The 22,611-nt window shown below is 48.2% G+C and overlaps 1 protein-coding gene across 1 annotated transcript in view; it reads right to left on the bottom strand.

Moving 5' to 3' along the window:
* LOC144239194 (BOS complex subunit NOMO1) overlaps nt 1-22,611 on the bottom strand; it is a 57,220-nt gene that overhangs the window by 30,890 nt on the left and 3,719 nt on the right. The window contains exons 4-15 of the mRNA XM_077773195.1: nt 21,733-21,778; nt 18,151-18,251; nt 17,076-17,182; nt 14,953-15,025; nt 12,358-12,510; nt 11,685-11,822; nt 11,285-11,374; nt 8,614-8,719; nt 8,280-8,430; nt 3,358-3,532; nt 1,808-1,949; nt 459-590 (exon numbers count right to left, since the gene is read on the bottom strand). Of these exons, the coding sequence (XP_077629321.1) occupies nt 459-590; nt 1,808-1,949; nt 3,358-3,532; nt 8,280-8,430; nt 8,614-8,719; nt 11,285-11,374; nt 11,685-11,822; nt 12,358-12,510; nt 14,953-15,025; nt 17,076-17,182; nt 18,151-18,251; nt 21,733-21,778 (1,414 nt within the window). The remainder of the gene's footprint in view (nt 1-458; nt 591-1,807; nt 1,950-3,357; nt 3,533-8,279; nt 8,431-8,613; nt 8,720-11,284; nt 11,375-11,684; nt 11,823-12,357; nt 12,511-14,952; nt 15,026-17,075; nt 17,183-18,150; nt 18,252-21,732; nt 21,779-22,611) is intronic.

Genomic DNA, 22,611 nt, shown 5'->3' with positions numbered 1-22,611 from the left:
AGAACCAATGTTGGCAAGGCACTGGACATACTATATTTCATTTTGTTTGGTACTTTACAGAAAGGCTGTATTACTCCTATTTTAGCAGAGGAAACTGAGCCTCATGGAGATCAAGTAACCTTCCGTGGTCACACAGCTGCTAAGTAGACTACGTCACTGTAATTATTTCATGCTCTCTATTCCGGCATTTAGAGTAAAAATGGCATGAATGAGGACACTTTCCCCAAACGGAAGCAGCATGTCGGCTGTCCTAACAAGGTGGCAGTTAGTGCACGGAAGGAACATCAATTCTTACACAATCATCCGTTGCTAAATAATGCACGTTCAAGGTCAAGGGGCAAAGAAGAGTCAAACAAGTAAAGGTATACAGCTGGGATGCAATTTGAGAGGTGGGTTTTAGAAACTACAGAAAGACAGGAAGAATGTGAGGGCCATGAGATGGTGCCTTTGGTTCTTACTTTTGTATTTTCCGGGGAGCACGTTGTCAAAGGTGAAAGTCATTGAGTTGACCTTGCCAGAGAGCTGGAGGCTCCGCTTCTCGCCCTGGCGGCTCAGGGACTGCAGTGTCACCAGCAGGTCGCCGCAAGTGTCTGTGGAGAAAAGGCAGGAAGAAAGGCTTCACTTGCCTGCCCTCACCAAGCACAGCACAGGTTTGAACCCTCCACTGCTGTGTGCTGCTGGCCACCACTTATCTCCTGGAGGGCAGTGCCGGCAAAGCCAGCGTGCCTCTACTCGACTCCAAGACATCTCCCCTGTGGGTCGTCCGTACCACACAATGAAGCCACCGAGGGAGAAAGCGACCCCATCACTTACTGAATACCCCCGTGTGAGGCACAGAAGTCCGGGAGAGGGAAAACGGTGTTACAGAATACCTACTAAGTCAGACGCAAGGTGAAACATGGAAAGTGACGTTTATGGGGCACCAGCAGAAGCCAGAAAAAAAGGAAGAAAGATCTGGGGCGCCTGGGTGGCTCAGGTGGTCAAGCGGCCAACTTCAGCTCAGGTCATGATCTCATGGTTCGTGGGTTCGAGCCCCATATCGGGCTCTGTGCTGACAGCTCAGAGCCTGGACCCTGCCTCAGATTCTGTATCTCCCTCTCTCTCTCTGCCCCTCCCCTGCTCATGTTCTGTGACTCTCTCTCAAAAATAAAATAAACGTTAAAAAAAGGAAGAAAGATGATGGAACCTTATTGAATGGCACAGAACTAGGCCCTTTATCATCATCCTAACACTTCCTGTAATAGCAAAGATTTGCATGACTTTTGCTGGGTTCCAAATACTCGCACAGGCTATACATGCACTAACTTGTTTGATCCTCACAACAACCCTGGGAGGCAGGCACGGTTATTACCTCCATATTCCAGAGGAGAGACTCAAAGCACAGAGAGGTTAAGTAACGTGCTCCAAGTCACACAGTGAGGGTTCAAGCCCTTAAGTCTGGTTTCGGAGTCCATGTTCTTAACGTGTGTGCCACACAGCTTGACATAACACTTTTAAGATCCCCTGAGTGCCATTAATATTCCCATTCTACAGAAGAAAAACTGCGGCTGGGCAAGTAAGTGCTTACTGTCTCACAGCTGGTGACTGACAGAGCTGGGAAAAAAGAAACCCATGTGTTCTTTTAGGAGCCAAAGCAGAAATGCTCCAAGAGAAATGTTTCTGGTGACACCGTGTGGCACTTACTCAGAATCGTACACAATATGGATCCACCTTTAACACTATCCCACAGGGAACACCTCACCAAAAATCCCACCTACCTGCCTACTTCTTTGAAGCCATCTGTTCTTGCTTTCAAATGACATCTTACCCAAACAGGAGACTTTCCCAGAAACCGATGCCAAGAACTGTACGAAGGCCACGTCCATCACGGGCCTATCGGTCACGGTAAGAGGGAACGTGTGGGGTTTCAAGGTCAGCCCCGCTCTGGTCTCCGCCTCAGGGACCATCACCTGTGGAACACACAGGACGTCAGCGTCGGCATTGAGGCTGCAGCCCCCCGGCCAGCAGAGCCCCAGAATGTTCACCTGGGCCCAAGTACTTTGAAGGGCGGAGGTTCATTGCTAGGCTGAGTTTTATAATCACAACAAATCCTCAAACGGGCCATGTGAAGAAAACACATTTCTAACGAGATACAGAAGAGCCAGGCTTCGGCCGGGCACGGCATGCACAAAGGGGTACCTGTGGCACAGGGCTGTCACCCATAACTGGGGGGAAACTGTTAAATCCCAGAACCTTCCGGCTTGAGGTCACTCAGGACAGAAGTTATGAACCTGTCAATACTATGCAGATGAGCTCCTGGCAGAATTCGGCCTTTTTCCCTGGGCCCTTTCTTAGGCTAAGGAGGAGGACTAGGAAAGAGTCCAGTCGGCTACTTCATCCCAAGTAAAGTTCACCTCCCAAAGCTGCCCTTCCTTGGAAAGTCCCTTATGCTTCAAAAGGGCTTCCAAAGGCTTGTCAATACTCTGGTTTCTCTTCAGATCGCATAAATCTTTCGCCTTTTACCAAAGGCTTGTCAGTGCGGCCAACTTCACAAGAGCTGGCTGGTTGGTGAAGAGGCTATGAACGCACACACCACACTTCAGTGGAAGCAGGAAAACCACTCTCCCCTGACTCTGTCTCCTCACAGCGGACACCCACCTGCTCTAGGGGAGAGCACAGGCTCAGAGGGACCCTCCGAGCCCCCTCACCTGCCTTTCTTCAGGGAGGAAGAGCAGCAGCTGACTGGACAGATGAGAGCCAGAGCCGCACTGGGCAGCCGTCCCGTGAACAGGGCCGCGGCACTGAAAGGCACAGTGTGCTGACCTCGGGCTCCATCCATCTCTCGCCTGCTGCCCCGACCAGTGCTGAGGCCTTCGCCCCTGCGGTGAGGCCACAGGCCAGGGTCTCCCCGGCTTCTCTGCCTGCCTCGATGGAGAAATCAGATGGTGCCTGACCAGTCATCCTGAATTCAGGCCGAGGTGGGAAACACAAGCTCTGTGCTGGCCTCGGGGGCCGGAAGCTGTGCACTGTGGAACCACCATCCATAAAGGGTGAATTTGGATCTTCTTTGGGACCTACGGGTAGTCTATAGCAGCCAGAAGGCCTCAGAAGGTGGAGGTGTGGGTGGCAACCTGAAAGTAATGCCTCATAAACATCGGGACTGGAGAAAAGAGGCCCCTGAGTACCACTTTCAAACTGGGTGCCGTCTGCTCTGCTGTGACAGGAGGGACGTAAAGGCTTCAAAGTAAAAAAAATGGGAATAAAAATGCTCTTCTGTAACCGCATTCTGACTGATACTAAGCCTTTTAAAAATTACCAAGTGTCTTAAATATCTTAAATAAAATATCAAGTACTTAAATCAAACAAAGCTCATTGTACCTGGACTTTGTAGGTCCCTGGTTTTGCTTTAAAACAAAATGATCCATGAGCGTCCGTCTCCACGGAGACCAAAGGCTTGTCCTTGTCTTGAGGCGACAGGACGACTTTGTATTTACTCATCTGCTTGACAGTGTCGGGGAAGCGAATGACCGATATCTGGCCACAGACACTGAACCTGCAACGAAGGACCATGCATCGTGGCGTGAGAACTCAGCTGTAACGGGAGAGGCGCTGACCCGCCCCGGCGGCACGTCCCTCGTCCTGCCCTGGTCCCGGGGACAGGTTCCACCTTAACAAAGACACGAAAGCAGCCCGAGTGACTCCAGTTTCAAAAAGCAACCGTCAGCAGGAAGATGAGCCTCTTCGTGCGTCAGAGAAGAGGCAGAGCGGAGGCCGAGGCCAGGGCTGCGGGTGTGTCCTGGGTGACCTCTGCCAGCCCCCACTCAGAAAATCGGCAGATGAGAAACATGTTTCAGGTACAGTGGATCCGGGACGGTGGCACAGCCTCGGCCTGAGAATGTGGGCCAGGGCCTGCACGCAGGAGCTGTGAGCAGCCAAGAACGCTGTGGCGCTGCCCGGGCCACAACACGGCACCTCCCTCACCTGTGATTAGATGTAATTCATGGATAAAAGCCATCGGGGAGATGTGAACAGAAAGGTAATTGAGTTAAAAAAAAATTACTAAGCTACAACTGAGCTCCAGGAGCCGTCACAGCGGCTTCTAACCGAAAGGCCCTGGTCAGGTAAGGACTCACACTGGAGGCTCTAAGTGAGCAGCGTGTTAAGTGCTGCAAAGTGTCCCCAGAGAAGCGCATGACAGGCGCGTCCCTTCCTGCTCAGGCCCAGCAAAGGCCACCACGCTGCATGGGGATGCTCCTCATGTTTCAGCGGCACACCTCTGGAGGCCCCCGTCATGCCTTCAGCTGACCAAGGCTTGGAGTTTCTAATCCTGAAGCATCGTTTTAGTTAAGATCAGTCATCACTTTGGACAGAAAGAGAGTAAGTTGGGTTCGATGCTGGATAATCACAGGGTGCCCTCGATGCTGGAATGCCCACCCAGCGGCAAATAAAAACAGCACAAAACAGCACAGCAAGGAGATGCTGTGTGCACAGCCTAAGGACGGGGACAAGCCAGGCGTCTCCGCAGGGTGAAGCGACCAGCCTCCACGTGAGCTTATGATCTAGAGCAGGGGTCAAGGAGCTATGGGCCATGTGCCAAATCCAGCCAGCCGCCTGATTCTGGATGCACCATGGGCCGAGAAGGGTGTTCATACTTTTACTTCCATACTTCTGAAGGGTTAAAAGAGGGGCGGAAAAATCAAAACAACAATAGTCTGACACACAAAAATCATATGAAGTTCAAATTTCAGGGTGCTAAATAAATATTAATTGGAGCACAGCCACACCTGTCATTTATGAACTGGCTATGGTGCATTTTGTCATAGAGGCCACATGGCCCGTGAAGGCCACCGTATCTATTCTCTGGCCCTTCACAGAGAAAGCGTGCAGGTCCCTGATCTACATTTAAAGGCACACATTTTGGTTCTCACTTTCCCCTTCTGGGCACTTTCAGAGTAAAAGGACAGGAAGGGAATACTGGTGAGGTTTTTTGTTTGTTTTTTTTTAATGTTTATCATGAGAGAGAGAGAAAGCACGAGCAAGAACATGAGCAGGGGAGGGGCAGAGATAGGAGAGAGAGAACCCCAGGCAGGCTCCATGCTGCCAGCAAGGAGCCCAACAAAGGGGCTCAAGATCATGACCTGAGCCAGAACGGAAGAGTCAGACCCCTGCCTGCTGGGCCACCTAGGCGCCCTAACTGGTGAGCTGTTCTTAAGGACCTTTCATATTATCTTAATTTATATACATGTCCTGGGGAATGTCACCTTTTTTGTTCTAAACTGAACCTCTGTGCCTCTCAATGTTTTAAATATTTTAACCATCCCACCAATTTTAGCTCATATTCTCAAAGACAACAGTCCAGTGACCCCAAACCTCAAATCTATATTGGCTTTAGCTTTAAAAAAAAAAAAAACAAAAAACTAAAAAGCTGGTATGACAGTGCTATGTTATACTGAAGCCCTCAAAATTGATTTGTGTTGGGGCACCTGGGTGGCTTAGTCACTTAAGCAACTGACTTTAGCTAGGGTCATGATCTCACAGTTCAGGAGTTCGAGCCCCGCGTCGGGCTCTGTGCTGACAGCTCAGAGTCTGGAGCTGCTTCAGATTCTGTGTCTCCCTCTCTCTCTACCCTTCCTCCCTTGTCCTCTGTCTCTTTCTCAAAATAAAAAAACATTAAAAAAAATAGATTTGTGTCAACAAATTCCTTCATCAGAGTTGAATACATTTATGGATAGAAATTGATGATTTTGATGCATTAGAAGGTACTGATATTCTCACAGTCGTTTGGACAGAAGCCAAAGCTTTTCCTTCTCAAATAAACTGGGAATTAGTTTTTAAGTTAAGAAAATATGAATGTGTTAAAAGGCAAATGTGCTATGTTGGCCCAAAAGGAAAATGAATTTTTCCAAAGATGCTCGACAAGGGTCCTTTTTCTTTCCTTTGACCCAAATATTTATTTTTAAGAAAAAAATAAGAGTATCAACCCCCATTTCTGTGAATAGTGTCTCCTCTATCTACATAGTTGCTCAAATAAGAAATCTGGGACCCCGATGGCACAAGGCCCACTGCCCAATCCCCACATTATCTATCAAACGCATCTACTTCCTGTTCTCCCCTGCTGGTGCTCTGGACCCGCCACCACACCATCTCCTCCAGACAAGTGTCACCGTTCCCTATCGAGTCCCTCCACCAACACTCTGGCTTCCCTGACATCCCTTCTCCACACAGTAGCCAGAGCGGGAGAAACAAAATTATTCTAAATGCCCTGATCCATCTGGCTCCCTTGTCGAAAACGCTTCAACAGCTTTCCATCATGTCTGGGGACAAGAGCCCACCTCTACAACCCGGCGACAGGCTCTCTAGCCTCACCAGCTGCCTCCAGCCACGCTGGCCACCTTCCAGAAAGCTCCTCTCCCGCCCCACCGGGCCTTGGAACACATCGTTCCTGCTCTTTGGGAAGCTTCACTCGGCTAACCGCGAGTTCCCAGTGAGGGTCCTCGAGGGGCCCCGGCGCCCTTCCCTGCACACCTACCGGAACTTACTACCACAAGTTACCTGGTTCAAGCCTGTCTCCCCAGGAAGACAAAAGCCCCGTCTCTGTCCTGCTAGTTTGGTTCACTGTCACACACCAGCCTTTACCACAGTGCCTCACCCCGAGTAGTTGCTCAAAAATGTTTATGAAGGAAAAGGAGACAGGGTGTGAATCCAGAATGATTTTCTGAGCTCTAGAGCAACAGAGGCAGAAGTACCGGGTTCCAATGATGATGTACTTCCTCGTCTCCCAGTTGCCACAGAGCCCTCTGACCTTGACCCCTACCCATCTACAGAAAATGTCACCATAGCCTCCTCAGTGACCAAGCCAACGCACTGTGCTTTCGGGGCTCAGCCCCCGGGCCTCCCTGACACTCAGGAGCCACCGGGTACCTAAACCCCGCTGCCTGGATCCTCTGAGGCCGCCCCCAAAACCCCAGCATTCCATTTTTGGTCTACTGTTCTACCTCTAACTGCTCTGCCACATCTGAGGTGCTGGCGGCCACCTGGCCTCAGCTCCATCTACTGAGGCGGCTGGTGAAGAGCGCCACCTAGTGGTCGTACAGATCCGGAGGCCAAGCCCGAACCCTTGTCACCTGTGGGGTCCCTGTGCCCTGCCCACAGCCATCCTGCCCCTCAAACTGGGAACCCCTAAACACTTTTCCAGCCTGTCCCTAATTTCCCTGTGAGGCGAGCCCTCATCAAGTCTGTTTTCACACCACCTGTGCCCCAGTCCTGTCCCCTTCATGGCCACCCTCCACCACGGCCGCCGGGGTGCCTCAGGGAAAACGAAAACCTAACCATGTCACCTCCGAGCTCAAAACCGATCACCGGCCAACAGACCCCTGGGAGAGAAAGCCCCGTTCTTCCAGCGGGGGTGTGAAGACGTCCTCTGAGATCCACCCGTCCGGCCTCGTCACTCTCCTCGTCCTGCCCGGAGTCTCCAAGCCTTTGCTCGCGCTGCCTCTCTCCAGGGAGGCCCTGCCCTGCTCCGGCCAAGCCCCAGTTCGGTGAGCGCCTCAGACACAGACGGCGACGGCCCTGCGCTAGGCCTGTCACACGGGTGAGACAAGGACCCGAGACCTGACTCCTCAGCCTGGGTTTTTTGCACCACATGGTCTCGCTGCAGGATAAAAGTGCACGAATTCAACCACCGGGTGACCCCTCACGTATTCGTGGTACATACAACACAGTAACCTGACCGTGATCAGAAGCATTTATGACAAACTTTTCTCAAGCAACTGCACTATCTTCCAAAGTCCTCAAGAGCTAAGCCATGGAAGGTCTTGGAGATGTGGAGTCAGACATGAGAGATCTTCTTCTAACTTAGACCCATTTTATCTTTGAAGCCAAACAATTTTCCTCAAGTATCTACATAAGAGTACCTTCAGTTTATAAAACTTAGCAATAACCTTTTTAAATTTTTTTTCATTTTATTTTAGAAAAAGACAGAGAGTGGGGGAAAGGGGCAGAGAGAGAGAGAGAGAGAGAGAGAGAGAGAGAATCCCAAGCAGGCTCCACACTCAGCACGAAGCCCCATGCGGGGCTCGTCCCACGACCTCAGGATCTAAGCCGACATCAATAGTCGAACACTCGACTGGCTGAGCCACCCAGGCGCCCCAGCACTTCTCTTTCTAAGAAAGCCAGCCTGGTTTCTAAAACCCAATGTGGAACCTTGGCAGAATCACACAGTCAGATCGAAGGTAATTCTGTTCTCTGCCAGCTGTCAATGTCCATGCTGGTACTTCCAGAAACAAACACAATGAGTTTACCCTGTTGCAATGATGTCAGCCAGCTGAGGTGTGTTCGGTGCAATTTTGATGGTGACAGTTTCAAAGTAGAGGTGCTCTTTCTGAGCGTGGATGGTGTATGTCCCAGTCGTGATGTTCTCCAGGCGGAACGAGCCATCAGCTTTTGTTTTGACTAGAAAACAAAAACATGCAAACAGAAGATGAGCCAAGAACGGCAGATCCCCTCCATCTGCACAACAATGCTGAAGACAAAAGGCTGGCGTGTTTTCAGTCATTAAGATGATTTCCTTCCCATTTCTCTCTGTGATCAAAGACCAGCACTGGCAGAGTCCCGGGGGCCCACGCCTCTGCCGACCTTTGATCTGGTTGTTCAGGGTGACCACCGCCTCTGGAACACCTTCTCCCTCGGGTCCATTCAGGACCCTCCCGGTGACAGAGAATCCCATGACGTGGAACACGGGCTGGAAGGCGAAGAACAGGAAGAAGGTTCATGTGTGCCTGAGCACAAAAGCCTCCCTGGTTCACTCAGGCCACCACCCAGTGAGGCCATGGCTCAGCACGGCCGCCCAGGCGGGAGCCTTGTGCGCCAGCCAGGCCCCCCGGCCCCCCACTCACGCTGCCCCCACACCGCTGCATTCTCCCAGGGTCTGCCTGCTTTCTTATGTCCCCTGTCTCATGTCTGTGAAGTAACTGAATAAAAAAGATCTAGAAGCTTACTCCCCTGGTTAAAGCTCACGGAGTCAAACTTGAGAGAGCCCCCCACCCTCGCTCCCACCTGCCTCTTCCCCTCCAGATGCCCCCCATTCTGGTGAACCACCCTCCGCTAGCCCCAGCGCCGCCTGGGACCCCTCCCCACACCCCGACACCAGTCCATCCTCTGCATCCCACCCCGGTCTCTTCTCACCATGGCCCAGATTCAAGGCCTTGTTCCCTCCACCTGGGCCATCGTCCTCCCTCGCCATGGCACCCCGTGTTTGGCTGACACGTGTGTGTGCCCCTGCTCGTGAGTGCCAGGGCTCTGCTCTCCCCGGAGTCGCTGTGTCCCAGCCCCCCGGTCTCTGCGGCCTCCAGCTGACCACATTCATGCTGGGCAGACACGCCTCACACGGGTCTCCTACACCAGCTGCTCCCTCGGCCTGGGTCACTCTCTTCCGCACGTGGAGATCGGGGAAGAGGCCGCTCCTTCTCACCACTCAGGTTTCGGCTCAAACCATCAGCACCTCCATCCGAGAGGCCTTCTCTGACTGTCCGTCCCATCTCAGGGGCCCTGCCTCTGGCCCTGGCCGGTCATTATCAATCACGCGACCCTATTTTATTCGCTTCGTCAGAAGCGTCAGATATTTCAACATCTGAAATGACCTCATTTCTTATTGTCTGTCCAACTCCTATTAGAATGCAAGCTCCATGAACAGAGGGACCTTTTCTGTCTTAGTCAGTTGGTACACAGTAGGCACTCAATAAATCGCTCCCGAATGAATGAATGAATATATGCATGCATACAGACAACAGCATTTGAGAGAATTTCAAAAAAATAAAATGGCTTTTTAAAAATTCAAGTAGGCCCTCTTGATCCTTCTAACAAGATGCAGCTTACCCACTCACTGATCCCTGTGTTCACCCAACAACTACTTTTAAGAGACACCTACTATATGCCAGGCACTAAGTCACAGTAGGAGTAAAGAAAGACACTCTGACGGCTCCTGACTTCATGCAGTTCACAGGCCGCTCCGTGAAATTTTATTCATCTCTCTGTTTAGAAACCTGCATTTGGCTGAGAGTGCCCTTCCCCACTCACCTGCCCCCGCCCTTCTGCGCCGCCCCTGTAAGCAAGCGAGGACATCTTTGCACCCTCCGCCCGCCTCCAGCACACACAAAACAGTCAAGTGCTTTACGGAACCTTAAAAAGCAGTCAGAACCCCACTGAGCATGTGACTTAAAAGCTAGCTCCTACCAATTTAAGCTACTTTAACATAGTACTTTCAAATATAACATTAAAAGAAAGTGATTAAAATCTAATTTTTTCAATAACTGTAACGCTGGGAGGTCCATTTATGAAGACTACTATTTTCTTTGGGGATCTGCTCAATCTAGCAAATTTTCTACAGTAACCATTATCTACCTCTGTAATTAAAGATAAAATGTGATGGAAAACACATTTGCCATCTATTTTAGGAGCTAAGGGGTTTGTCAGGCTGCTTTTCACCAAATCCATCAGCCCACCTCTCACTCGCCCTTCCCTGCAGCCCAAGCACAGCTCTCACCTGGCTTATGGCCACAGCCTCCTGACTGCCTCCACCTTGCCCCCTGCAACGTCTCCTCAACATGACTGCCTGAGGAATCACACCTCTCCTCTGCTCAGAGCCTCAGTGGCCCGCCAGGTCCTATACAATGTCCCCACCATCATTCCCTTCCCCATGCCCTCCATCCCAGCCACTCCGGCCTCCTTCGGGTCCCCCAAACCCTCTAGGCACACTCCGGCCTCAGGACCTTTGCACCTGCCACTCCCTCCGTCTCAAACACTTCCCACCCTGCCTCTTCCCACTCGGGTTGTTGCTCAAACACCCCCCTCACGGTGAGGACTTCCAAGAGCGCCCTGGAAGACCACAACCCATCTCAGCCCTGAAAGTGTCACCTCCTTCCTTGCTTTATTCTTCTACACGACATAGACTAGCTAATTCACCTATCGGAGCCACCGAGTTTTGAAAGAACAGAATTTTCTGCCTTGTTGGGTCCCCCTGTACACCCACCCCTGTGACAGTACCTGACCTGTCTGGCACTGGCCTGCACTAAATACATTTCATCGCACAAAGTAGCTACAACTCGGGCTCCAATATTTTGAGATGAAGAAATTACGTGAGAGGGGATCCCAAGCTAAACTGGAACAGAGCACAAGATTCTGTTTTTGCCAAGAGCTCAGCCCTTATAGATAAAATACTGGTTGTTTTTTCTTAAACATGTTTGCCACACCTGTGCCCAGGGATGGGCAACTTGAACACCCGTCCCGCCAGAAGGCAGGCAGGTCTTACCTCGATTTTCAGGCTGTCGTGTTCCACTGTAAAGTCACGTCTAGAAGGAGCAACGTCAAAGGTGATCCTCTCTCCTCTGTAGAAGGGGATCTAGAAGGAAGGGTTCATTACGAAGAGCCAACAAGATTCAACCATCGAAATTAATAATTGACCCAACAGGCCACAAATGACAAGGGGCTTGAGGCGATCCAAGAGGCAAAATATTAATCCTGCTGCCGATCTTAAAATAGGAAGGCCCAAACTTTCCGCAGCTAAATCTCGTCTTAAATAACTACGCTAAATAAAATGGTCACGAAACTGCAGGTTAGTCATTCATTTCTTTCAACACCCACATGGCATCGACTGTCGCTGCGTCATAAGGGTCCCGAACATCCACAGGACGCAGATCTCCTCCACTCACCACAGTGTAGTCCCCACTTGGCAAGGAATAGAAGGAGAAGGAGCCATCTTCTTTGGAGACGGCGTAGCACAAATACACCAGACTCTCGTCTTGGGGCTGGAAGCCGGGCACTGGCGAGATGTTGCAGCCCAGGACATCCTATGCCAAGAGGAGGGGAAGTGGTCAAAATGACTTCCTTTTCCACTTATGTGCTCTGACCACCACAAAGAGCCACACTACTGGAGATTTTTCTAAGCTTTATGTCATGAGGTACGTACTTCTGAAATTTGTAGTAGTGGAGATAAAAGGAACACAGGCTTTTTTACACTCAAGTGGAGAAGTTAAAAGTGGGCACGGTCTCCTTGGAAAAAAACGACACAATGGTCTTTCTGTACAACCGGTCACCACTCTCGACAAGAAAACGGAGCGCAGGAAGATGAAGTGGCCAGCCCGCAGAGCCAGCAAGAGGCAGTGTGGGGATGGGTGTGCACCCGGAGCTGGCGGATTTCCAGGCCTGCGCTCCCGCCATCAGAGACACTCAGCTTCTTGGGAGGCAACCAAGCAACACAACGTTCTTAAATGTGGAGACCAGACGGCCGCCCTGAGCTGCACTGTCCGCAATGGGTTCTCGGTCACTAAGCCCACAGCTCCGCCTTCGCACAAGCTCGTCCGCTCTCCACTTTTCTTTACTCACCTCTTTGGATACTACCGATGAAAAGAGAAGAAACTTCACCCCTTTCATGGGCTCCCCGTCGCTGCGGACAGAGCCGGACACGTTGTAGCCAGCCACTATGAGGGGGCTGGCGGCGTGTGCATTGGAATTGGTCACCCGCACGGTGGTGCTCGCCTAGGAAAAGGGGGTTTTTAACTTCCCGAACAACAACCCCTCAGAGTGTTCAACATGCAGACAGGCTTCGCCGAAACAGTAATAGGGGCGCCTGGGTGGCTCCTCAGTCAAGCCTCTGGACTCTTGATTTCAGATCAGGTCATAATCTCTCGTTCGAGTCTTGCATCAGGCTCTGTGCTGACAGCACAGTTGGGAATCTCTGTCTCCATCTCTCTCTGCCAGTTCCCTGCTCACTCTCTAGTTCTCTCTCAAAATAAATAAATAAACATTAAGAAAAAATAACGGGGGTGGGGTAACATGGAAGATTGGGAGTGTAATGTGATCACAACCATGTGTTCACAAGCAAAATGAATTGAAACGTGGCAAAACCTAGACCACAATGATGACTTCCTTTGCAAGGTAACATTTTACTTCTACCTTTTTGCACCTTCCTAATTGTCTGCCTCTGTTACCTCCTGCTGCCATGCTGCTCTATCTGTTCCAATTTTTCTAAATGAACATGCTTTCCCCCCGATATTTAATGGTGTGTATGCATGTATTTTTAAAGCTGTCTGCCAAAGCCGTTTACATGGAGAAAAATGCACACGTTCAAGGTGTACGGCACAGTGATTTTTCACCAACTGAACCCACCCTGTGACCAGCACCTCCAAACAGAATGGAACCAGCACCCAGAAGCCCCTTCACGCTCATTTCCACGGCACTACCCCCCAGGAGCGCTCATTATCCTGACTTTTAACACCATGCCCTACTTTGAAACACAATTTTCTATTAATAAACTCAAATTCCTTTATGCATATAAGTAACAAGGTAACCCTTAAAATTTACTCTCATCATAATGTATAAGTTAGGTTTGTTTGTTTTTAAGCCATGAGTTTTAAACAAAACATTTTTAAGACCCTGAAAACTGGCAGTCATAAACTGTATACAGATAAGTCTAGGTGTGAAACCATACAATCCATTATAAATGTGCAAAACCTTTTCAGTAGAAACAGAAATACTGATTCTGATGGCTCCTTAACAAGAATGAGACACAGTCACAGGGCGCGTGGGTGGCTCAGTCAGTTAAGCGTCCAGCTTTGGCTCAGGTCATGATTTGATGGTTCACGGATTCAAGCCCTGTGTTGGGCTATGTGCTGACAGCTCAGAGCCTGGAGTCTGCTTTGGATTCTGTGTCTCGCTCTCTCTCTGCCCCTCCCCTACTCAATGCTCTCTCAAAAATAAATAAATGTTAAAAAAAAAGGTATTAAAAAAAAGGAATGAGACACAATCTCAAAACTAATATAAAAGTTAATGTGTTGAAATGCTCTTTATATCTTTCTTCAACTGTTTTTCTACAGATTACAAAACCTCACCTTGTCTGTTTCTTCCTTTTTTGATGTCTTAGTACAAATGATTTCCATCAAGCAAAAAGATATAAAGACTATGCTAAAGAACACTTATATACACTCTAACAAGCTAAAGAAATAAAAGCAGAAATAAAACTCAGGACCCTTGCATACCTCCAAATCCCCCAACTACCTCCCTCTATGGATATCAATGTCGTTAATGGATTTGGGGTCTGCCATTCCCATGCACACCGCCAAGCTTTTTCTACACAGGAAGTACCCTGAATGTTTTTAACTACTATCTAAACAATACTGTGTTTCCTCACCCTCAGCTACTTGCTGTTTTCCCTCAACTTGATGGGGTTTGTTTTAAAAAAGGTGTATTTATTTTTGGAGATAGAAAGAGAGAAACAGTGTGAACGAGGGGGGGTCAGAGAGAGAGGGAGATACAGAATCTGAAGCAGGCTCCAGGCTCTGAGCTGTCAGCAAAGAGCCCGACGCAGGGCTCGAACTCCCAAACTGCGAGAACACGACCTGAGCCCAAGTCAGACGCTTAACCGACTAAGTCACCCAGGCGCCCTCCTAACTTTATGTTTTAAAATGTGCTCCTACTGATCCACGCAGCTCTGGCTCATTCACCACTGCCATCCTACTGAATTCCACTGTGTGATGAAACTACTCTACACCTAACGGGCACTCAGGTTGCTTACAATATTTTGCTAACAAAATTGCAATAAACATTCTTTTACGTTCTTCTTGAGCACATGTATAATGGTTTCTAGAAAGTTAAGTGTATTTATAGATTGCTGTTTCACACTGGAAAAGGAACAACAAATAAATCTCATCGGGTCCTTCTGGTGTTGATTCAGCTTAAAATAGCTACAGTTAATAACAGACCTATTTCACAGCAGGAAGACAATATTGTCACCTAAAACCAAAAGCAACATCTGCTACAGTGAGTTTTGTCTTATAAATACCACCAAACCAATCAGTAGCACTGTCGTTTTTTTATCTACTTCCAGAAAAACCGTAAACCCATTTCATATCTTGAATCGAAACCCCTATGTTTGTCCCCAAACCAGAACACTGTTGGCACAGCTATCGACATAATACTCACCTCCTTCAATGCCCAGGTTGGATGAGTTGCAAGAATTTCATAATCTCCAGGAAGAACTTTAAAAAATGCAAACCTAAGAAACACAAAGAGCCAATAAACTTTCTTTCAACAACCCAAGTATACTAATTTATGACTAGAAAGCACTAGAAAACAAGGTTCGAGGCTTCCTGGGTGGCTCAGTTGGTTAAGTGTCCGACTTCAGCTCAGGTCATGATCTCACAGTTCGTGGCTTAGAGCCCTATGTCGGGCTCTGTGCTGACAGCTCAGAGCCTGGAGTCTGCTTCACATTCTGTGTCTCTCTCTCTCTGACCCTCCCCTGCTCACATTGCCTCTCTCTCTCTCTCAGAAATAAATAAAACATTAAAAAAATTTTTTTAAAAGAAAATAATGTTCGAATTATCACAAACTAGCCATTAGCTGGCTAAAGGAGCATAAACAAAATTCGATCCTTCGCTGTGCAAATCCACAGCAGGAAGCACTTATTGAGTACTTACTATATATAAGAACAGGTGTTCCTGTTCCAGACAGGAAGGAGGTTTCAGGTTTCCCTTAAACCCCAAGGATTTTTAACTGAAAAGCAGTCACTGTGGCTTAGGAGGGATCAGACTCACATGCATTCTGACAGAGGCGTTAGGCATGAATAGGCAAAGAGAAGGGAGGGAAGTGTCCAAAGGAACAGAAGTGGGCAGGGGAGGAGTCCTATGTAAAGAAGAGAGAACAGATCTGGCAGGCTGAGGCCGTCGCTAATACAAGACGATGCTGATGACACGGGGAGGGCAAAGGACAGCAAGCTCTGATTCCCGTGCCGGACAGTGGAGATCTGTTAGCCGAAACAAATACAGAAAAAGCCATTCTGGGCTCCTGCACAAACCACTGTGATGAAATCAGATGCTGATGAAGACCAGTGAGGTAGCTGTGGGCAAAACAACACTGGAGAGGCAGGAGACGAGGCTGGGAACGTCACCACCGGGATTCTGACATCGTCAACCCTTTCCACACGCAAAGCCCCCGACAGCGAGAAGGCGAATTCTAGTGAAATGGACTCTCGAAAATCCACCTCGTTTCTTCTGCTCTGGTATTTTGCTACTTTGCTACGATGAAACGGAAATCACTACTGGATATTCGTCTTAGTGAGATCGAACCTCTACCTTTGCAAGGTTAAGATCATTGTTTCAGTAAGTGCAGAAGAATGAGATTCAACCAGTTCAAGTCACTCTTCCCAGCGAGGTCAAATGCGAACTAGTGTAGAGAAAATGGAAGCCCCGTGTCCCCCCTGCAGGCATCAATCAAGCAGAAGTAAACGTTACCCCAAAACCAAAAGATAATTTCAACAACCCTCATTTAAAAACTGGATAGCTTACTGACAGACTCATTATCAACTTCTAATTTGCGGTTAAGCTGGTTTTGTATACTAAAGGAGTAATGATTTGAATGCTTTCAAAATTATCAGTTGGAACTATTCCGAATTAATCTTGGCACATCTGTTAACACTTAAAACTTGACGATATACATCCATTAAATAAATACTTTAAATCTGACTCAACAAGGTTATTTAAATAGTTGTCGCTTCCAACTACAAAATAATTTCGATGTAATAGTGATAAAATGATTTTTTTTAATCATAATCAAGCAAATCTATATTGAGCTAACACGAATAAGCACATATTCCACACCAGGCAGTTTGAAATAATAATATTAATTTAATCTTCCTAATAACCTTGGGAGGTGGGTTCCACCACCACCATCATTTATAAATGAGGAAACTAAGGCCCAAAGGCACTAAGTAATTTGCCTGGAATCACACCTAGTAAGTGGGGGAACAAGGATTCAAACCCAGGTTTTCAGGCTCCAGAGCAAGCCCCCAACTGTTAAATGAAGGCCTACTACATGCCAGGCACTGCCGTAGATACTTGTAGAGGCCTTAACTCATCCCCTCAGTGCTGGAGGAGATGGGTCAGATGACTTCCATTTTACAGATGAAGAGTTTGAGGCCCTGAGAGGCATGAACGTGCCTGAAGTTAAGACTCCAAATCAGGATTTAAGCCCAGGAGTCCCTGGATCTGAAACTCCCCCAGTCACAGCATCCCCTCTCCATGAGGCAGGATAAGCCGGGCACAACTCACTTTCCACCAGGCTGTGTCACGGTAGACTGGATCTTCGCTTCGGTCCCCGTGTTTCTCAGAGACACCTGAACTCCTGCGGGGCCCAGGGGCTGGCCTTTGCTGAGGACCTGCCAAGCAGAAGGAGATCAGGACTGAAGCCAGCCGCTGCCCGGCCGTTCAGCCCCACACATGAGCTTACATCCCTCCTGGGGTCCAGACTCCTTTGCAAAGATGAGACAGATTATGGAAACCCCTCCCGGGGAGAGCCGAGGGGCCGAGAGAGGGAGCAGTAGTGGTGAAATAATATTTTGTTTCACTGAATCTAAGACACCATCAGCCAAATAGACACCACCCTTCTGCAGTCTCTACAGTGAAAGAAAAATGTATCCATGATCCTCCTCCCTGGCAAGAAATTCACACAGGAAACCAGGACTCCTGAGCCTCACCCAAGAGTGAGCGCCTCACCCTTGGTGTAATAAATAACACTTTATTTAAATAGACAAATATACTTGCCGGGAAGAAAAGGACAGCAAGGAAATCTGCACGTCAACCCTGGTGACAGATGGGGGAGGGGAAAAAATCTCCCGAGAATCTGAGCTCCAGGGCTGCCGTTCGCACCAGTTAGCTGTCTAAATTCACACTACCAGGGGTTCCCCAAAACTCTCAGAGAACCTAGTTTACTGAGACAGCCCCGAGGAGAGGGGCCAAAGCAAGTGCAAATGCTGCCTGGAAGAGGTACCCACAGTGATGACATGAGGCCACCTGGTCTGGGGTCTGCAGTCTTCCATCCTCACCCCTCTGAAAGGCCCACCCCCCTATGAAAGGCCAGCCCCACCAATTACTCCCCAGCAGCCTTTACAGGGGAATGGCCTGGCACTCCCTCACAAGTGCCCTTGCGGGAGAATGACGAAGAACCTAGACCTGACCCCGAAAAACACCCACCACCTTTCGTACAAAATTCTGGCCAGTTCTCAGACCCTTCGAAGCTTACTTATGGGTCCCTGGTGGGCTTACTCGCCCATTTAAAAAAGGCAAGAGAAGACTCAGTATTTAATACAGAGCAACCATTAAAAACAACAATGTTCCAAAGCCAAACCTTTCCATTCACAGAGAACCCCGTGAACACAAAGTTGATGTCCCCGCCCTTTGTGCAGATGTCATTGACGCCATCCACGTACAGCTCCACATTCGTCGGCTCTGAGAGATGAAGGTGGGAGGGGAGGGGCCAGGGGACAGGAAACAAGAGCAAGTTTAGTGCTGAGATAAGGCGCACCTGCCCAACACCTCTTGTTGGTTAACTTTCACTTCATTTATTGCTGAGCACATAACATGCTCGTATGGTTTAAAATCCCAAGGCACCAAGAAGGATGCAGAAAGAACTCCCCCCCCACCTCTTCCCCTGAACACCCAGTTTCCCACCCCAGGGTGAAACGGTGCGTGGAGGATAATACACTTTGAGAACCATCTTTCAGCTGAGCCGTATCTCAGAGTCTCACTGAAAATTCAGCAGGCGCCAAAGTGTTTCGGTTACTGGATGCTTCCCACTGACAGACACGGGGCTAAGAGCGTGTGCTCTTCACAACCACGTGAGCAGGTAGGTCATAACATCTCCCACTGATCATTAAACTGACACAAGGAAAGGTCCCCAAAGTCACAGAGCCTGTAAGTGACAGAGCCCCAATTCAACCTGCAAAAGTCTGCCTCCCAACTGTCTCCTGGCCCAGTGTATGAGTGCAGCCACATTAAACCAGGACCAGAAACCCCAATGCCCACAGGAACCAAGCAGGGAGAGAGGCCTACGGTGAATGGAAAAGGGGAAGCCAGTACTTGGTTTGTGCCCAAATGCCAACTTCCTAAGAAAACAAAGGAAACCTGGATTTTATACTAGCTCCATATTTTTCAATATGAGCAACTAATTGATTTTGTCTAAAAAACTAAAGAGGTCATTATAATAAGAGTTCAAGTTTTTAAAAGGTTGGGAAGAGGGGCGCCTGGGTGGCTCAGTCGGTTAAGCATCTGACTTCAACTCAGATCATGATCTTGCAGCTCTGAGTTCGAGCCCCACATCGGGCTCTGCACTGCCAGCGTGGGGACCTGCTTGGTATTCTGTTTCCCTCTCTTTGCCCCTCCCTTACTCACGTGTTCTCTCTTTCAAAATAAATAAACTTAAAAAAAATAAAAGGCTAAGAAGAATGCAGAATGATAAGTAGAGGAAAAAAATGGGAAAATCAGGAGAATTTTGGGTTAAGTAAAGGATTACACACACACATACACACACAGGAAAATGCCAGTAAAAAAATGCACAAAAGACTTAAATAGACAACTGACAAAAAAGGCTATCAAAATGACCAATAAACACATATAAAAAGCATTCATCTCATTGACCATGGAGCAAATGCAAATCAAAACCGCCGTGAGACACCACTACGTTACCACCAGCCTGGCTAAAATGAAAAAGACTGACCATACCAAGTGCTGGACAGACAACGGGGCACCTAGAACCCTTACTCACTGCTGGTAGAGCAGACTTGCCTACGTTCGCTTGGATATTGGACAGTATGGACCAGAGCTGCCCGTGTAAACGCTCTCTCACCCAGCACACTCCCTCCTGGGGCATACCCAAGAGAAAGGCAAACATGCAAAACACACGTGCCAACAGATATGAACAATGACGTTCGCAGGAACACCACACTCAGCAGCCAAAATTGAGAGGCAGCCCACATGTCCGTCCACAGAACGGGATAAATCACTTTCTATTCACTTAGAAACCGAATGAGTGAACTAAAGCTACATATCCTACAGATGATGTTGTTCCCAATTGTGAGAGGAAGAAACCAGGCAGGTTTCTCCAGGCAGGAGGGGAGGGGGCTCAAACAACACACTCCCACAGGCTGCCGACTCTGTAAACTCTGCTTTAGCCCTGTGTTGGGTTCCCTCCACCCCCGGCCTCTGGAAGGCACAGGTCAGGTCCCCCCCAACTATGAATTGAAAAAGAACTTTCTTCGCAGAGCCACATTTGCTCTCAGCCATCTGACCTCCATTTTACCCTTTGTGATGGCAGGGACTAAATTCTTCCTCCTCTAACCCAGGAGTAAGCCTGCCGCAACCAACCAGCCTCCCCACCTTCTCCCCAAGCTGCAGAACTGGATACACATACATCTACTCTTTGGGAACATCAGCCACGACAAAGCAGATCCCGGGGCACCTGGGTGGCTCAGTCGGTTGAGCTTCTGACTTCGGCTCAGGTCATGATCTCACAGCTCTAGAGTTTGAGCCCCGCGTCGGGCTCTGTGCTGACAGCTCAGAGCCTGGAGCCTGCTTCAGATTCTGTGTCTCCCTCTCTCTCTGCCCCTCCCACACTCATGCTCTGTCTCTGTCAATAATAAATCAACGTTTAAAAAAAACCAGAACCCTCTCTTCTGATCTCAACCCCTTTCCATTCCATATCTCCAGCTCTGATAAAAGGCAGACATATCAGGAAAAGTTTGAGCTTTTGTTTGTACGTGTGCCGAATGCTTTTAAGTATTTATTCATTGCTAATTATGTGCCAGCCTTTCTCAGCACGTACACACACTAGCCCATTAATCCTCCAAGACAGGCCAGGAGGCAGCTACGACCCCTCTCCTGACCCTTTAGAAGACACCAACCCAGGGGCAAGAAACTTATTTATCCAGGGTTGCCACAGAGCCAGGAAAGCCCAAAGCTGCCAGATCTGGTGATCTCTCTCTCTTTTTAAAAATGCTTTTATTTATTTCTGAGGGACCGCAAATGGGGGAGGGGCAGTGAGAAAGGGACAGGATCTGAAGTGGGCTCTGGGCTGAAAGCCTGACAGCAGAGAGCCCGATGCGGGGCTTGAACTCACAAACTGAGATCATGACCTGAGCTGAAGTTGGACACTCAACCAACTGAGCCACCAGTGCCTCTCTTGTGCTCTCTTAAGTACAGCTGGATTTTCATGTGAAATCTCACAGTGTTGAATATTTCAATCAAGTCCCTAAAAGGACAGAGTGAGCTAGGAAAGAAGCCATCCTAGGACAGGACAGAAGTCCTCACTCCTGACCTCTAGATACCAACGTGCTGCCACTTAACATATGAAACTACAAAAAGCAAAGCTTCCTAAGGAAGATTTAAGAAAGGACACCTATTTTAAGAGAAATGACAGAACCTTAAGGTAGGTCCAAGATAAATCCAATGTGCTCTAAAGTAACAAGTAGGTCAAAGGGTCTCTGGGTGGCTCAGTCAGTTAAGCTTCTGACTTTGGTTCAGGTCATGATCTCGCAGTTCATGGGTTCAAGCCCTGCGTCGGGCTCTATGCTGACAGCTCAGAGCCTGAAACCTGCTTGGGATTGTGTCTCCCTCTCTCTCCGCCCCTCCCCCACTGATACTCTGTCTCTCTCAAAAAAAATATAAAACATTAAAAATAATAAAAAATAAAAATAGTATNTCTCTCTCTCTCTCTCCTAGAAATAAAAATATTAAAAAATAAAAAATAAAAAAATAAAAATAAAAATAAAAATAAATAAAAATAATAAAGTAGCAAACAGGGGGAAAAGCCTTGTTCCACACTAGCAATGCATCCTTAATATTTTAACAGTGTACGCACTCCACCAATTTAAATTAATATTCAGGATACACTCTAATGTTTTACAGGGTATGTCTGGTTATTCAGTGAACTTACCAAAACTCCACCCTAGGGGAGGCTCAATCTTCAGAATGAAATCTCCCTAAGAGGGGGGAAGAAAAGGTAGAGAAATGAAAACCGATGCCCTTTCAACAAGTTTAATTTACTTCAGTGCTACCATTTAACCTAGCACTTTCACACTTGCAATGAAATTCCAAGCATACACCGGGTTCGACGTCACTGCGGGCTCTCTGGTTTCCTTAGGACGTGGCAGGCTGAAGCTGGATGCCCAGAAGTCCCCATCCCACCAATCACAAGACACCAAGTTAGTGCCCACGGAAGAGTTCGAAAGACGTTATGTCCAGCCACTCGCTGTCTTCTGACACCAAACGTACGACTAATGGAGCTTCCTATTAACCTCTCCTACGTCCCAGGTTGCTAGGGTCTTTGTGTATCTTTAGGAACCAGAGCCACTTCTTAAAACTAGATGTTACTCACACACCTTGGTTTCTTGAGAATGATATAAATAGTTTTTTAAAAAATGATTTTAAGACCAATCTCTAAAAGTCAGCCCCGACATGCTGTGGCGAAAGATGTAATTTCAAAAATAGTCTGTTAGTGCCGTGTTATCGGTAATAACTTTTAAACTGAGAAAAGCCTCTATGCCTATGAATAGAGACGTGGTTACATAAATTCCATTTTCGATTTGACTCTGATGTGCCACGTGGCCATTAAAAAAGAAATCGGGAGACCTGCACGGCTGATGTTGAAAGTGTATCAGGGTGTTCCCATAGGAGAAAACATCAAACTGCAGAATGATTCCTGTTGTTTAGTTCCATCTGATACAAGAAAACAAAATCAAAACTAAGTGTGCATATTGACTATTTTTTTTGCAACTTCCTGTGAATCTATGTTTCTAAGTAAACAATTGAAATG

The sequence above is a fragment of the Crocuta crocuta genome, unplaced genomic scaffold (assembly GCF_008692635.1).
Source record: "Crocuta crocuta isolate KB4526 unplaced genomic scaffold, BGI_CrCroc_1.0 scaffold16, whole genome shotgun sequence".
NCBI lineage: Eukaryota > Metazoa > Chordata > Mammalia > Carnivora > Hyaenidae > Crocuta > Crocuta crocuta.
The sequence above is the reverse complement of the archived record's forward strand: the minus strand, read 5'-3'. Positions and strand labels throughout refer to the sequence as shown.